At 35.3% G+C, this 18,381-nt stretch overlaps 2 protein-coding genes across 2 annotated transcripts; both read left to right on the forward strand.

The window, feature by feature from the left end:
• Positions 1-736: 736 nt before the first annotated feature.
• LOC106924493 (tumor necrosis factor receptor superfamily member 14-like) lies at positions 737-11,679 on the forward strand. Its single transcript, XM_088006949.1, has 10 exons — positions 737-864; positions 4,113-4,240; positions 7,805-7,898; positions 8,043-8,168; positions 9,818-9,973; positions 10,113-10,200; positions 10,286-10,464; positions 10,548-10,573; positions 10,663-10,708; positions 10,895-11,679. Exons 2-10 carry the CDS (start codon positions 4,163-4,165, stop codon positions 10,912-10,914), a joined length of 813 nt encoding a protein of 270 aa, XP_087863075.1. The 5' UTR covers positions 737-864; positions 4,113-4,162; the 3' UTR covers positions 10,915-11,679.
• A 1,742-nt stretch (positions 11,680-13,421) lies between these two features.
• Positions 13,422-18,217, forward strand: LOC106924494 (tumor necrosis factor receptor superfamily member 14-like). Its single transcript, XM_088006950.1, has 10 exons — positions 13,422-13,617; positions 14,388-14,486; positions 15,299-15,392; positions 15,528-15,653; positions 16,156-16,311; positions 16,469-16,556; positions 16,642-16,820; positions 16,905-16,930; positions 17,021-17,066; positions 17,252-18,217. Exons 2-10 carry the CDS (start codon positions 14,442-14,444, stop codon positions 17,269-17,271), a joined length of 780 nt encoding a protein of 259 aa, XP_087863076.1. The 5' UTR covers positions 13,422-13,617; positions 14,388-14,441; the 3' UTR covers positions 17,272-18,217.
• The last annotated feature ends 164 nt before the right edge of the window (positions 18,218-18,381 follow it).

An 18,381-nucleotide genomic window follows, 5' to 3' on the forward strand; every position in this document is an offset into this window, starting at 1 on the left:
AAGAGATGGCTGTAATGCACATCCAAACGTTTTTGTTTTTTTTGCCAACCGCCAATAAATCTCAAGAAGAAGAAGAAGACGACTCCTATTAGTTTTACAGTTAAATTAAGTAAATCTGAAGGAAAGAGTATTGTTAAAGAGAAACTGATGAAAGTTTGGCAAAAAAGGTGGGATGAAGATAAAACAGGAAGATGGTTTTATAAAATTCAGAAGAATGTAGGAGAAAGAAGAAATGGAAGAAGAAATAGAAAGGAGGAAAGAGTGATAACAAGATTAAGATTTGGACATACAGGACTTAATTATACACTTTTTAAAATTCAAAAACATAAAACTGGCAAATGTGACTATTGTGATAAATATGAAACTATAGAACATGTTATATTAGAATGCCATAAATATGAAATAGAGAGAAGATATATGAAGAGAGAGTGTGAAAGGATTAAGGAGAAGATTAATTTATTAGATATATTGAGGAAGAATTTAGGGAGTAAACATATCCAAATAATTATTCGATTTCTTAAGAAAACGAAATTATTTCATAGAATTTAATTGTAGTGTGTTTGTAAATGAAGGCATGATATACAAAGTTGTGCACAAGTATGTATGTGTTAAGTGTGAATGTGAGGTTATGTTAGATAGAATTTATGGTAGAATATATGTGAGGATAAATATTTAAACCATCACGAACCACACTCCATACCAGTAAGTGGCGGTAATGCTACTAAAAGTTTCTTGCCAACCTCCATAAAACCGACAAGAAGAAGAAGAAGAAGAAGAAGACCAACGCTAACCGAAAGAGCTAAAGGCTGAATGTCTGACGGTGACGAATTTTCAACCTGAAACTACACCAAGGGATGATCTAAGGTAAAATTAGCTGCTCATATCATGTCTCTTTGTTTTTAATATGGACTTTGAACGAAGGCAGTTGTCTCCCTGAATCAAGTGGTGTCTTGTAAAGAAGGTTTGGGTAGAAAACGGAACACCGAAAGTATAAAGTTTAATTTGGAGCGGGATTCTGTTCCATAGTTTAGAGATTAGCTTTTAAACAAAAGTTATGAAAACTGCTGGTTGAAGTTTAGTTTAAATTTATTTGCATTGTTAAGCAAAAATATGTCGAAAGACGAGACAGAGTGTTGTAAGGGGAGGAAGGGGGGGGGGCGTGAAACCGAAAGTGTGTTTAAACAAATAATACTACCGTATACCAGTAAAGCAGAATTAGACATGAAACTTCATAATTTATTTCCTTAGATCAATGTGCGCGGTTTTTGACCGCACTGAAGTTAGTTTCAAGTTGAATATTATTGGATATTCGCGCTCCGCGGAGTAAGCGGCATCTAGTTTCAAGGTTGATCCGATTTTTGAATGCTCATGTCGGCCAGCCGTTCTCGATCGCTCCCTCTTCAAGCCCTGGGAGGTTCACTTAGGGGCCGTCAACAAATTACTGCGTAAAGCTAGCCTGTCTTGTGCAAAATTCTGTTCCCCTATGAAAATGTTTCCCCTTCGTCGGGAGCGCGCATTGCAGCCAGAGAGGCGGATCCGGTGTTACGTCAATCCGCGTTTCCCCATCAGATACGGTTCCCCCTTCGTCTTCTTGCCGCTCCGCCCCGCCCACGCGGCAAAATAGGCGCGTGCTCGTGACGAGCACTGAGAAAGCACGCGCGTAGCAAGCACGCGCTTGTTCGGCGCGCTTGTCTGAGCAACTACGGACACCGTGAAAGCTCAAACAACATGTTTCGGCAAAGTTGTCACACTTCACGTTTTTTGCGGGAAACTAATAGTAATAATACTAATAATTATAATAAATATATATGTTATACATATTATAATTATAATAAATAATATATATTTTATACATATTATAATTATAATACATAATATATGTTATATATATTATAGTTATATTATATATATATATATATATATATATATATATATATATATATATATATATATATATATATATGTTGTATATATTATTATTATAATTATAATATGTTGTATATATTATTATTATAATATATATGTTGTATATATTATAATTATAATAGATAGATAGATAGATAGATAGCATAGTGCTATATGAATTAAAAACAGGGCAATGCAATTTAATGATCAATATTACCCATCAGATACCGTTTCCCCTGTTTTAAAGTGGGGGAACGCTATCTGATGGCCATAAATCTCCCATCAGATACCGTTTCCCCTGTTTTAAAGTGGGGGAACACTATCTGATGGGTGATTTTAACATAGGGGGAACGCTATCTAATGGGTGAAATGTCTCCATCAGATACCTTTCCCCCACTGTAAAACAAGGGGAACACTATCTGATGGGTGATTTTAACATAGGGGGAACGCTATCTGATGGGTGAAATGTGGCCATCCAATACCGTTCCCCCACTTTAAAACAGGGGAAACGGTATCTGATGGTAATATTGAGCATTAAATTGCATTGCCCTGTTTTTAATTCATATAGCACTAGGCTATCTATCTATCTATCTATCTATCTATCTATCTATCTATCTATCTATCTATCTATCTATCTATCTATCTATCTATCATAGTTATAATATATACAACATATTATAATTATAATATATACAACATATTATAATTATAATATATACAACATATATATATATTATAATTATAATATATATAACATATATTATGTATTATAATTATAATATATGTATAAAATATATATTATTTATTATAATTATAATATGTATAACATATATAATTATTTTATTTATTATAATTATTAGTATTATTACTATTAGTTTCCCGCAAAAACGTGAAGAAAGTGTGACAACTTTGCCGAAACATGTTGTTTGAGCTTTCACGGTGTCCGTAGTTCCTCAGACAAGCGCGCCGAACAAGCGCGTGCTTGCTACGCGCGTGCTTTCTCAGTGCTCGTCACGAGCACGCGCCTATTTTGCCGCGTGGGCGGGCGGAGCGGCAAGAAGACGAAGGGGGAACCGTATCTGATGGGGAAACGCGGATTGACGTAACACCGGCGGATCTGACGATTTTCACGGCGCTTCTGATCGATTTCTTGGTAAAAACTACTCATATAATCATGTCAGTGTTGTAACTTTCAGTTTAATCGGCAGATATCAAAGTAAATAAATAAATAAACGAGGTCTTGTGTGGAGGTCTTTTTACGCAGTTTTGTGTTATTTTAAACGCGAAGAGAATCGATCTTTTTCCAACTTTTGTCACTTAAGCCTGACAATTAAAAGTCAGACATCAACCACGGGTTTCCAACACATTGTGCATATTTCTGAGTTTTCATTGCTGATATAAGAGGATAGAAGCTGGCTGACAGCAGGGCACAAAAAATTAAGACTTTCTGAAAAGATGAGTGTGTAGGCTTTCTGGTAAATCCCGTTATATAAAATATAACAGATTTCTGGATAAAATAAATTTCTAGTTAATCTTTGGTAGCTCAATCATACTGTCACACATAACAATCATTGAGATTTTGAAAATATTTTGTCATTATTTGCCAAAGTTACGAGGGGGGAACCAATTATTTTAGCTGCCTGAAAGAACTTGTTCCCCTCCACAACATGGGAACAAATAATTTTTTCACAAACTCTTCAACTCTGCTTAGTCCTCTCTTCATCAACAACAAATCCTGTGATATTGGTAACATTTGTGGCACTAAGGGTCTTCAATATTGAACCTGTTCACAATATCTAATATTCTGACATAGTGAATTTGGAGTTTCATTAGTTATAATCATCAACACTAAAGGAATAAACATTTAAAATATATCAGCCTGTATATAATGAATGAATATAATGTACAAGTTTCACTTTTTGAATGGAATTATTGATTTACACCAACTATCTCATGATATTCTAATTTTATGACCAAAACCTACAGAACTTGTATTTCTTTTCCAGTAGTTGACTTGATGCCTGAGTGTGTATGTTCATAGAATATTGGCATTACTAATGTTTAGCTATTTATAACAAATCACTTCAACATTCAGTCACAAAATCACATATTGCATCCTTTCCCAATATTCTGCAGCCCTGCTTCATGCTACAGTCTCCTGAGTTCCTACAGGTTAACTGTGTGTTTGTTTCCTTCCTGTCTTGCAGATGAAGACTTTCAGCATTCGGTGTCGCAGTTTGGTTCATCCTGCATTTCCATGAGATGTTTTCAGCTCCAGAGAAGTTTAATCCTGTCTTTAACAATGATGTGTTGGGTGACAAAATCTATGCTACTGGTAAATTTATTTATGTCATAAAAATGGATATTTTATTAGAATACAATTTTTTTAAAATGCCATTTTTAATGGTGGCCAAGTGTAAACCCAGTGTCTTCATAATCGGATCCATTTACTTGCACTTTCATTTTAAGTCAATGTCTTGAAAACAAATGCCTTTTTTGGTTAAAAAGTGCCGAAACAGAAGCGTATTACGTTTTGAAGGAGAGTACACAGATTGTTGACCAACTTATTTGCCTCCATCTGCTGTTTTACAACTTTTTGTTACTACATAGAAGTCAATTCATGTCCAGGACAAAGTATTCTAGAAGATAAGAGAGAAGGAGTCTCCCAGCTAAACTATTTCCAGATAAACACTGGAAATAGTGTCAACAGTGTTTGCCCGGATCTTAAATTAAGATCCAGAACTTTCCCCATGTGGTCGGTTGTGGTGACACATCCAAAGGAAGAGAAGGAGCAACTGGATGAATCTAATGATGGAGTATTAAACAGTCTTGTGCTGGCACAGATGAACAAAATGGTTTACAGTTCACACCATATTGCATTTATATACAGAAGTGTGAAAAAATGTTAGTTCAATTTCTGATTTCCCAATTTTTTTTTATTTTTATTTTTATTTTTTTTACATATTTGTCACACTTCACTGTTTCAGAAAACAAACCATTGTAAATATTGGTCAAAGACAAAAGCATCAAAACAGACGTAACAGACAAAAAAACAAAACAAATTGCAGATTATAAATGAAAGTAATTATTTATTAAGAAAGGAAAAAGTTCAAGCCTACATGACTTTGCGTGGAAAAAATGATTGCCCTCACCTGTTAAATCATAACATAACTGTGGTTTATCACACCTGAGGTCACTGTCTCTAGCCACACCCAGAACTGATTACTGTCACAGCTGATGTTAATCAAGTCATAACTTAAACAGAAACTACATGACAAAGTGAAGAACAGCAAATGAAAGCTAGACATCATTATGAGATCCAGAGAAATTCAAGAACCAATGAGAAAAAAGAAAAGAACTGTAAGGTTCTTCTCACTTTTTCCAGAACTTGTCTTGATGATCCCCAAGACTTAGGAAGACATTCTATGGACTCTTTGGAAGGTGTGTGTCACATTAGATCTGTCATAAAATGGCACAGCATTCAGAAAAAGGTCACACCAGCAGTAAAACATGGTGGTGGAAGTGTGTTGGCCTGCGGCTGTTTTGCTGTCCATAAGACTTTGGAGTGGCCTAGTCAAAGTCCTGACCTGAACTCTATTAAGATGCTGCGGTATGACCTTGAAAAGGTTGTTCATCCTGGAAAACTTTTCATTATGGCTGAATTAGAAACATTCAGCAAAGATTAATGGAACAAAATTCCTCCACAGCTAGAAAAGACTCACTGTATGGTATCATCACTTGGCTGTTGTTTTTACTGCTAGTAGTGACCCAACCAGTTATTTGGCTTAGAGGGAAATCACTTTTCACACCGCTGTAGCTCCTGAGTCTCATGCCTCCACATTTCCCATGTCTTTTTCTTGGCTGGTTGCCAGCATAAAGTCAGCAGCCTTGATAGATCTGGAGGAAGATCTGATTACTTTGACCAGAGACAAAATGTTTGTTGTCTAGCAAATCAGAGGTTGAGGGTGTTTATAAAAGACAAATACAGCAGATACACCTGAAGACTTTGGAGTGGCCTAGTCAAAGTCCTGACATGGGCAACAAATAAACTGTAAGCAGCAGTAGAATGATGCTTAGTTTAACTGACATATAGAGTCATGGACACAACAATGGCAAATCCACAGAACATTTTCCTAAATGTCATGGAGATCGTCAGGATGTTTTTGTTAGTTGATGTGTGACTTTTATTTTATGACATTTTGGGTCAGCAGTGATTCTGAAAGTGGATCTCTCCTATGAAGGTTATTTTCTCTCTCTCTTCCAGGCTTGACCTCTGACCTTAACTGAAGCAATGAGGCCCTGAGAGCTTTAGATGTTGTTCTAGGTCCTTCTGTGACCTGCTGTAGAGGTCATTGATTCCTCTTGGAGTCATTTTGGTGGACTCCTCACTCCTTGGAATATTCTTCACTGTTCAATAATAATATAATAAAAATCTTTATTTAAGCATGTTTGTCCCATTGAAATCCAAATATTTCTTTTACAAGAGAAATTTGGCCAAGACTGCAGCACACAGAGACTGAAAAACAAAACAAAACCACTCTATTACAACACATAGTCACAATAAACATTAACTTGCAATAAAACAAATGACTCAAGTAAAACATGAGTTCATAAGTTCTCCATCTGTGGATCATGGTTCTCACTGAGGTTTTCTTCCATCCCAAAGACTCAGTAATGGATCTAGAACCCTTTCCAGACTGATGGATGCCAGTGAATTTGTTTCTCATTTTAAATCTCTTCAGATCAGTCAAGTGTTGTTATTTGAGATTGTTTAGGATACATTATGTTGTCATAGGAGTTCTTAAATGATTTCTTGTTTCAACTGGTCAGACTGTAGGTTTGGTAATTTCCTGATAAATAAGATTACCTATAAAAAAAAAAAAACAAGGCTATGTTTGTCTGATATTAAAAATGTGTTTTGTGGTTTGACAGAAAAGAAAAAACAGAAGAAATTTGCATGTAAATCAAATTTGGATCTCAAGAACTAAGTTGTATAGATTGCAGCTTTTTGGATATGAATAGTCATGTAATGTTCCTTGAGATGAAATGTGTTGTGAATTGAAATTTTATAAACAAAGTAAATTCAGTAATTGCAGCAAATAATGCCAAGGAGAGGCTGACACCTGTTAGAAGCCAGCCTAGTAATATAAATGATGGTTGTAAGACTACTGGATACAAATGCACAAAATATTGAAAATACCTTTAATATAAGAATACATTTTAAATTCACCACCTTTAATCTGGGTTACACAGAATTTCTACCTAACAATGCAAATATCTGTGTCAGAAATTTTTCATGTCTGACACAGACAAAATATCTTTGACTGATATTAATTTCAGCCTGTTAAAAAAACAAAAAACAAATCTGTCACACCCACTGTAGAAGAATGGACAGGGTGTGATCATGAAATCTATCAGATGAAAAGATAAAGATTCTCAATCCGTTTTCAGATGAACAAATTTAAAATCCTATGGTCAAAATGGGTGACATATATTAACCAAACACAATATGCATGAATATTGGATTGATAAAAATTAGTAAAAAGAGAGTTTTCATCTTTCAGGAAGTGTCTATTTGCTATATAATTCCCTTATGATTATGTACATAAAAGTATTGTATTTTCAAAGTAGTACTCCTTTGCTCCCTTTTATGTTCTGTTTTTATTTTGTTGTAAATGTAAATGGTAAAGAGAAGGAACTTTGTAATTGATCACAGACCTTTAACTGTAACCTTAAGGTGGAATAAGGCTTTCGTAATCTTCTCAGTGCTTCAAAAATAACTAATTAAATGTTTGTCTGTCCAGGTATTAATGTGCCGCTGATATAGAACTGCTAAAAGAAGTAATCAAAACAAGGGGAAAAAAAATAGTGATAGAAAAACTGCTCTTTCTCTTCACAGATGTTTCTGATGAGAGACTTCAGAGTCGATTCAGTCACATGTCATCAAACTGAGTACGAGATAGAGGGTGAATGCTGTCCTATGTGTCCTCCTGGTATGTTCCAGTTAGTTATGAATTACTGATTATTTTGATATAAACTCTGTTATAGTTACACTGCTTTCATAGTTTCAAGGTGATTCATCATGCAGAGCACCATCCTGCCCTTTAACATGAAAAACTGTGTTTATTTCTCAACAGGCACTCGGGTCAAAACAGACTGTACAGAATTTAAAAGTACATCCTGTCAGAAATGCCCAGAGAGGACTTATATGGACCTGCCAAATGGACTAAAGAGATGTTATCCATGTTCTACCTGTGGTTCAGGTGCAGTTACTTGACTGTTACTTTTCAACTTGTTTTTTATTTTATTTTCCATAAGAAAATCTGTTTACAACACAAACAGTTCAAAATATTTGCAGTGAATTAAAAAAAAAAATCTAATATCTTTAGAATGGCTTTTATCTCACAATAAATGTGAGAAAATGGCCTCAGTGATTGAACTATGTGTTGTTGCTCAACATGCTACTTTTAGTTAATTATTCAATTGTACAGAATCTACAGCTGGGCAGAGACAGTTCTACATGTTAAGTTTGCAATAAATGTAATATCTGCTGAAAGTCACAGCTCTAATACATCCATTCTGCTGTGATTCTTTTCTTTAAGGGAACCTATTATGCTTTCTTGTTATGATAGATATAGGCTATACAGAACATATTCATTACATTTCTTGTACAAAATCATTCTCAGATGATATTTCACCTTTCAGGTCTGCCTAATTTGAGGTCCTTTCAGAATGAGGGCTCTGTCACTCTTACGCAAATAAACTCTCCACGCCCCTTAAATCAGTGTTTTCTGACTTTATAGATGTGAAAATGGTTGCAAACAGATGTACAATAGTACAGTCGGACATATTTGACCAGTGGGACATAAGACCCAGACTCTACATGGGTTGCTAGGTGAGAGGTTACATGATGTCATAATCAGGAGGTTTTAGAAATGGCTCCAATATCAGACACCAAAAAACATTCTTATTGCCTGAAAATGGCTGGACGTCTTCTTTTTTTTTTTAGCACTTGGGCTAATTCTAGATGCAGCAGAAACCTAAATGGAAGAACAAAAACATGCAAAAAGTGAATTTTGCATAATGAGTCCCCTTTAAGAGCATTTGCATATTTTCCTAGTTAGTTTTGCTTACCCAATTTATGAATAGGTAAGGTAATTTTATTTATATAGCACATTTTCAGCAACAAGGCAATTCAAAGTGCTTTACATGAATTAGAAGGAAATACAACAAAACAACAAACCAAAAAAAACGTAAACGAAGAAAACGGGAAAATAAAAAAGTATAACCCCATGTAAGAATAAGTAGTCCGTGATTAATAAACTAGCAGGGGTTTCTCTGGATTCTTGTTCTGACAATGTTGATCGAAGGTAATGAATAGTTTCTATAGATAAGATCATCTGAGTTTCTCTTTGTTCTAATTCCTAAATATATAAACTAGATGCTCCTGTTATAAGAACTAAAGCTAAAAGGAGTTTTTCTGGGTAGACTAATAGGAGTTTCTTTTTTCTTGGATAATATTAAGCTAAATATTGGTCTATAATAAGAAGAATTCTACAGTTTATAAAGTATATAAACTAGATGCTCCTGTTCTTGGGCAGGACACTTCACTCACCATCCCTGCTGGTCATGGGACTGGTGCACTGTAGCTTTGCCTCTGTCAGTCAGCCCCAGGGCAGCTGTGGCTACAATGTAGCTTACCTCCATGAATGTGTGAATGTGTGTGTGAATGGGTGAATGAATTGATCTGGTTAGTGATGTTGGACTGCTATTATTTTGAACATAACTGTAAATCATTTATTGAGATTTCTCTTTTCATTCACTTGGAGAAACTATTCTGACTTATTTAAATGAGGTTCACCAAGTTGATGTCAGTTTCCTCCATACATGTGTAATCTGTATATGTTCACAGGAGCTGGTCTGAAGGAAAAGTTAGGATGTAAACTTAATGCTGACACAGTTTGTGAGCCAATGGAGGGATTCTTCTGTACAGACCTTAAATCAAGAAGCTGTGCTGCAGCACAGAAACACAGGAGCTGTGAACCAGGACAGTTCATCAGCAAGATGGGTTGGTCTGATTCTCTTCAACACATAAATGCTCTGAATTTTAGATAAATTCTGACTTTTGAACATTTGAAAAGAAAAAACTGAGTTACATGTTGGTCAGAATCTTCTGACTAACTTTAAACTGATCTGTGTTTATCCAGGAACAAACTCCACAGACACAGAATGCTCTGAATGCAGCAGTGGCTCATTTTCTAATGGAACAATGTTGTCATGTCGACCTCACACACAGTAAGATAGACTGATACCAACAGCATAAACACAGGATAAAGTTTTACCAAATAATTTACCTGAATGAATGTTTCTGTCATTTCAGGTGTGAAAAAGAAAACCTTCAGCTGATAAAAGCAGGAACAGCTTCAACTGATGCTGAATGTGGAGAAAAAAGTTCCAACACCACAGGAATTGTGATCGGAGTTCTGGTGACTTTTTTAGGTGCAGCAACAATTGGTGGTGTTGTTTTTCTCTGGAAATATCACAAAAATACAAAACCAAGTGAGATGAATAAATACAAATTAAAATATTAGCATTCTAAAAAGTCTTACTGTTTTAATAATTGTAACATTTCGTTTTAACAGACAGTTGTACAAACCAACAACAAGGGGTAAGTAGGTTTATAACTGAGCTGTAATGTGAATAGATATTGATGCCAAAATTTATTTTACCAAATAATTTGTCTTTTCTACATAAAAGGGCCAAGGAGGAGGAGCAGAAGAGGAAGTCGCTTTCAATATGCCAGGTAAGAAGAACATTGTCATTTACTTGAATAATATCACACAGTTTTTCTGGGCATTATTCTGAAAACCTGAGATTTTTCTCTCTAAGGAATGAAATCAAACTGATCTGATTCTACTTGAGCTGCTGTCCTGGATGTTTCCATCAGTATTTAATTGATTTGGTGCATTTTTTTATTTTCTATGTACAGTGCAAGAAACCCCAAGATAAACACCTGGAAGAAAATCACTGATCACTGTAGATCAAATGATTCAGGATCTGAATTGAACCAAACTAGATACTGAGTCATTGTTTTTACAGTGATCAGAAACAACATCTAAAACTCAAACTCCCTTCTCCACCTCCATGGCCGTCACTCTACATCCATCACACTGTACAGGAGAAAAAGTTGTAGAACTTGACTGTTTATTGTCAAAGTATCAGATCTGTGACTGAAACCCTGAACGATTAGATTAGGTAATAGACAGTTACTGGCTTGTACTTGTACAGCACTTTATCAAGATCAGAGGACACCAAAGCGCTTCACACTACAGTCAGTCATTCACACACACAAGTTGATGGTTTCACGTCTGACAGAAGTGAGCCTGCTGTGCATCAGCACCACCAGGTCCTCTGACCACCAGCAGGCGAGGCAGATGAACTGTCCTGCCCAAGGACACGACAACAGAGGCAGGTGGAGCCAGGATAGAACCAGCAACCCGCCAACTGCAGGGCAAAGTCCTGCCATCAGTAAATCAATGACTCCATGTGAAATGAAACTAAGTCTTTTGTTCAGTTTTATAAGAAACCTGTATACTCAGAATCTCATCAGTGACTTTAACCTGACATAAAATTTTAATATTGCGAATATGTTTTAGGTCTTCTTAAAAAGGCTGAACATCTAATATTAGAGTTTTTGTTGTGTTTTCTTATTTACAGATAAAAAGGCATGTGTGAATAACTTTGTACATAATAAATTTCCTTTTTTTTAAATAATGTCATGCTTTTATTATCACAAAGTTACTTCATCATAGTGATCTTTGTAGCAAAGTGGTGAAAATGTGAATTACCAGGGCCATTCATAAGTTGAGTTGTTCTGCTCAGCAGTGACTATAGATGTAACTTTAGATGCGAAAATTATTTTGATCCCAGCTGAGAGTGAAAGAAAACTTTATGAAACTGGATCAGTTGCTATTGTAAATGTTCTGCTTCTGACAGACTCTGTGGCTCAACAACATGGGGCTCTAGTTGACGATACAGATTCTGGTAGTGTTGAATGAAATAAGTCTGATAACAAAAAGACTATCGAGTTGATGACACACTGATTGTGTGGATGCTCAAAGGTGTAAACATCCAACACAAACAGTTAAGCACCAAATTTTTCGTCCCTTCTGCATTTAGGTTTCAAGTAATTTTCTGACTGAATTAACATTGTGGAGCGACTCAGCCAGAGTCATGTGTTCAATCTGATGAGAATCTGTAGAAGCATTTCAGGCTGTCCAGCCAGAAAGTGCCTGCTGGATCTGTGTGTCTGCTGAGCTTATTATATGAACTGCTTCTCAGTGAAAAGCACCTCAGAACAGTTGCAAATGGGATAATTAAACATTGTTGTGATGATGTGCTGAAGACGGAGTGTTGGAAAGAGCAAGAGCTTCTTAAAGAGATAGAAACCCAATTTAAGGCATCAAATTGTGAAGTTAAATTTATATTATGTTTGACATGTAGCATTTTTATAATGACTGAATGTTACAGTTCAGTTACTAGCAATAAAAATAGCACAGAATATGCATTCTACTGCCTCTTTAACATCAGTAAAACTTTTTCAATTATTGAGAAGAACATAATTTTCTATGTGGTATTTTAATACTATGAAAATAAAAACTTATTAAAATATTGTCTCCTTTCCTACCTACTTCTTGACTGAATGGAAATGATGCTAAATTTAAATCTGCCATTTTGGTTATTCACTTTGTATTTTAATATATTTTGGTAAGTGTCATGATTTGTAGGTTGGTTGATGTAGGGTCCAAATGTGGAGTCTGTGATTAAAAACTGGTTTAGTGAAAGATGAGGAATAAAAAACTTACAAAAACTCCACAGAGATCTCAGGACAGAAAACAAATCATAAATCCAAGGAAAACTAAACACAGAAACATTCCAGAAAGGAGGAATGGAAGAAACCAGTGAGGTTTGACAGATGAAGAGGTGTGAGTACTGGGGTCAACGTTGAAACAAAGGACCAAGTTAATTGGTGAATGCGCATTTGAAACTGGGGGGTTCGGTACCTCAAAAAAGGTTAAGAACCACTGGGTTAGACAATGTGTTTTGTGACACTGTGTTTTCCAAGAGTGATAAATTCAGGAATGTGGGTTTTTAGCTTGCAGCAGACTTTGCAACATGAAGCAATGATAGGAAGTAGGTTTTAACAGGACGTCTGGAGACGAACACAACGTTTACTTGTTGAGAGCAGTTTATAATGAAAGTTGAATCGAGTTTACACCAATGTGATCGTCCTCTTATAAAGGTTGTTGAAATAATCACGTGCAATACACGGGAACTATGAATCTTTTATTTTCTTTAGTAACCCACTAAATTAACGATGAAGTAACAAAATTTATTTTCGCTTTATAAACGATAAAACACCACAAGTTCAACGTATAATTTTGGTGCAGACAACTTTATAATCTTCTGCTCTGTTTGCGCAACAGCAAATGCCACAGACACCTGTATACGTAACAGCGTTAGAATATAGCCGAGATTTTTAGTCCAGGTTTTTGCTGTAACCCTCTGGGCTGGCCGAACCATAGACATTAAAAATAATATTATGGGACTAGCCATAGACTACCTATACTAATTTAACATTAAACGCCATTACAAATGCAGAAGATGCGTAACTGAAAGAGAAACCAATCCTCGGAGTTTATATTTGTGAAGGTAAGTTTGGGTGTGTATGCGTGTGTGTGAAAGGATTCATTTCAAAATCCATCTACGACATGGACTTTAGGGTTCACGGACTTTAGTAATCTAAAGCTTAGCTGGGAATAATTGATGTTTTCTGTTCCCAACACCAGTGACTCATATTCAGCTGACAAAATAAACCGAAGTTATTTTACATGTAAATTCAACAAACGTAACTTCAGAAATATAAACACCGACGATTGGTTTCTCTTTCAGTTACACATCTGCATTTGTAATGGCGTTTTAATGTCAAGTTAGGGTGTCTATTTTTTCACTGACACTTTAAGGATCGTTAACAAAGGACATAAAAACTGATGCTGAGAGTTAAAGTCTCTTTCAAACTGCTTTGTTAAGCAAAAATCTGTTTCCCTTTCTTCTGTGTGCTGTAACTGTGAGGAAGTATGTTTTGATGACTCGGGGCCTGTGAGTTTTTGCATTAAGCGTTCAGTTTGGTGTCACACAACCAATCACAGTGTGACACACCAAAAATAAAGTTAACTTCCGTTTTATGAATGTCAATTTCCATGTGTAAAAAGTTTGTTAGAAATGGAAATGGATGTGTGTTCACAGAAATTCACCTGCACCAAGGTGAACCCAAGTTGGACTTTATTTGGATTTAAAATAAACAGTATTTAATTGTAATAAATACCTTTCTCTCCGTGTTATCTTGAACTTGGGGAATATTGAGTGATTGTTGTTAATACTTGAAGGGAACCACACCTTTATACTTTCACTTTCTTTTACAGATTCAGGAATTTGGATTTGTTGAGCTCCACAGAGGTTTACTCCTACCTTTGAGAATGATTTCAAGAAGAAAAACTGGGGCTGCGATGCCTGTGCTCCTGGTAAATTTATTTATGACATAGCAATGGATAATTTAATACAACATTGTTTCTTATAAAATGGTAATTTCCTGGCTAGTTTAACTTTGAGTATCTTCATAATCACATCTAAATATTTAAAAAACAAATTCATTTTTATCATGTTTTTTGTAAAAAAAAAAAAAAAAAAAAACATTGTAAGATGTCTAAAAGTGTTGCCGAATATCTTTAAGTGATCCAGGTGAAACATAACAAATTACATTTACTTATCTTACTGAGTAAATTCTTTGTGTATTTGTGCTCTTTAAACTAGTTTTTAACTAGTTTAACTAGTTTTTAACTAGTTTAAAGAGCACAATTTTACTATATAAAATTATCTTTAAATTATCTATAAAATTATCTTTCAAAAAATCTTTTGTATTCACTTAGGTTATGTTCGTCTGATATTTTTGAGAGGTGTTTTATGATCTGAAACATTTAGGTTTGACAGAAAAGTAAAACAGAAGGAATCTGCATGTCATCAAATTTGGAGAACTAAATTGTATTGATTGTTGTTTTTCTGGATATAAATAGTCTTGTGATGTTCCTTGAGATGAAATGTGAATTGGAACTTTATAGATAAACTGAGCCAAACTCAATAATAGCAAATGATGCTAAAAAATTATTGACCGCTATTAAGCTAGCCTAACATTATAACTGTTGATATAAATTAATGTTGACATAAAACTGAACTGCTAAAGTTAATCAAAACAAGGCAAATAAATAACTGATCTAAAAGGGATTTGAGCCTTTCTGCAGGAAATCTAGTTCTAATTCTTGGAAAAACCTCTTCACAGATGATTCTGGTGAGAGACTTCAGAGTCGATTCAGTCACATGTCATCAAACTGAGTACAAGATGGGAGAAAAGTGCTGTGTTATGTGTCCTATTGGTATGTTCCAGTTAGTTATAAATTATGGTTTATTCTGATATAGACTGTTACAGTTACACTGCTTTCATTGCCTGAAGTTTGTTCATACAAAGGACCATCCTGCATTTAAATTGAGAAACTTTTATTTTCCAACAGGCAAAAGAGTCAAAGCAGACTGTACAGAGTTTGAAAATACATCCTGTTCGCCCTGCACAGATGGGACTTTCATGGACCATCCAAACGGACTAAAGAGATGCACTCCATGTTCTACCTGTGACTCAGGTGTAGTTATGTTGAAACTTCAACTTTGTTTTTTTTTTTAAGTTTTGTTTTGTTTGACGAAATTGGTTTCACATGTGCTTCCTCAATGCCACAAACAGTTATATTGTAATATCTGCAGAGTGTTAAAAAAATTGATGATCTGAAGCCTTTATCATTTTATTTTTCAGAAAATAATTCCTCACTCACTTTTTGTGGTTGATCCTTTTCATCTTGCTAATTTCAGTTAATGATGTAAATAAACAGAATCAGCAGGATGGATGTCATGATTGGAAGAAGCGTCGCTCTACACCTGACATAAATTTACTTACAATGCAGAAATATAATTTCTATAGAAACAGTGACTAATCTTAGTGATGTTGGACTGCTATTATTTAGAACACAAACATAAATCATGAGAATTATTCTGGTATCTCTGCTGTTTTGTCTCACTTAAAGATGTCTTGATGTTCACCATGCTGATGTCAGTTTCCTCCATACATGTGGAATCTGTATGTGTTCACAGGAGCTGGTCTGAAGGAAAGGTTGGGCTGTAAACTAACTGCAGACACAGTTTGTGAACCAATGGAGGGATTCTACTGTACAGACTCTACATCAGAAGGCTGTGTTGTGGCACAGAAACACAGGAGCTGTGAACCAGGACAGTACATCAGCAGGATGGGTTGGTCTGATTCTCTTCAACACAAAAACGCTTTTATTTTTAGATGAATTCTGACTTTTGAACATTTGAAAAGAATAAACTGAGTTACATGTTGATCAGAATTGAAAGTCAGATCAGAATCTTCTGACTAACTTTAAACTGATCTGTGTTTGTACAGGAACAGCCTCCACAGACACAGAATGCTCTGAATGCATCAGTGGTTCATTTTCTGATGGAACAATGTTGTCATGTCAGCTTCACACACAGTAAGCTAGACTGATACCAACAGCATAAACACAGGATAATATTTTACCAAATAATTTACATGAATGAATATTTCTGTTATTTCAGATGTGAAAAAGAAAATCTTCAGCTGATAAAAGCAGGAACAGCTTCAACTGATGCTGAATGTGGAGAAAAAAGTTCCAACACCACAGGAATTGTGATCGGAGTTCTGGTGGTTTTTTTAGTTGCAGCAGCGATTGGTGGTGGTGTTTTTATCTGGAAACATCACAAAAATACAAAACCAAGTGAGATGAATAAATGCAAATTAAAATATTAGCATTCTAAAAAGAATTACTGTTTTAATAATTGTAACATTTCGTTTTTAACAGACAGTTCTACAAACCAACAACGAGGGGTAAGTAGGTTTATAACTGAACTGTAATGTGACCTATATATTGATGCCAAAATTTATTTTACCAAATAATTTGTCTTTTCTACATAAAAGGGAAAAGCAGGAGGAGCAGAAGAGGAAGTCGCTTTCAATATGCCAGGTAAGAAGAACATTGTCATTTACTTGAATAATATCGGATAGACAGTTTTTCTGGGCATTGTTCTGAAAAACAGATTTTTCTCTCTAAGGAATGAAATCAAACTGATCTGATTCTGCTCGAGCTGTTCTGGATGTTTTTGTAAATATCTAATCGGTTCATTGCGTTTTTAAATATTCTCTGTACAGTGCAAGAAACCCCAAGCTAAACACCTGGATGAAAATTACTGATTACTGATATGAGATACTGCAAGAAGCAAGCTGGATGATGAGCCTTTGTTTTTACAGTGATCAGAAAGAGCAGCTACAGTTCTACACTTTGCTTCTTCCAGAGGGTCTGGGCTCCTGGCTGTTGAGAAATGATTGTTTCCTGGAAACATGGACTCTGTTGAAGTTTTCAAGTTTACTTAATCACTAACATTTGCGCCAGTTTGATGCTAAGAAGTTTACTAGAAATTATTCTACACTGTAAAAAAAAACATCCATCACTGATAAGAGAGAAGTGCCACACTGAACGAGGAGGCTGTTAATGTGACCAACACAGACTGAACAGTTTTGTTCACTTCCTCCGCTGCAAATTGCTAAAACGAGGGGCAGACTGGAATTCTAAAACGGTGCCTAAAATCAGCATCGTTGTTCGTATCTTCTCTTTCTGTTCTCTAATTGGTCCAGTTGAAATTCTACCAGAGACAATCAAAGTGAAGGGAAGAAAGCATAGACTGTGCAGTAAGGAAGATTTAAATTGAGTGAAATATCTGAAGTTTCTGTGACTTTAACCCAGAATGGAGATAGGTGATGTTTGTCAAATCAAACTCAGTCATTTTATGCAGTTTTATAAGAAACCTGAGTGCTCTGAACCTCATCAGTGCTTTTATCTACCAGTTTTGAGATCATATTAATCAACCGCTGAGGCAGCTGCATTTGTACTGGGATTATTTTACATACAGGTGGATTCTATTTACTCATTAGCAGTCATCAGGTAACTTTTGAAGGCAACTAATTGCACTGAGAGTAAAAGGGACTGAATACTTTTGCACTTTACTTTTGGTTTTGAATTTTTTTTAAATTCATGTATAATTTTCTTTCCACGTCCCAATTGTATACCACTTTGTGTAGATCTTTCACATTAAATTTCAATAAAATATATTTTGTGTTTGTGGTTGTAAATGTGACAAAATACGGAAAGGTTCCAGGAATATGAATACTTTTGCAGGCTACTGCAATTTAAAAACTTCTGCAATGTTATGTTTTATGAAAGGACCTCCTTCTTAAAAACCTGGACTCCTGCTTTCCAGCTCCAATGATTATTTCTAGCATGT

Source organism: Poecilia mexicana, unplaced genomic scaffold (genome assembly GCF_051168715.1).
Source record: "Poecilia mexicana isolate PSO_F unplaced genomic scaffold, ASM5116871v1 scaffold_7, whole genome shotgun sequence".
In the NCBI taxonomy this organism is placed as follows: domain Eukaryota; kingdom Metazoa; phylum Chordata; class Actinopteri; order Cyprinodontiformes; family Poeciliidae; genus Poecilia; species Poecilia mexicana.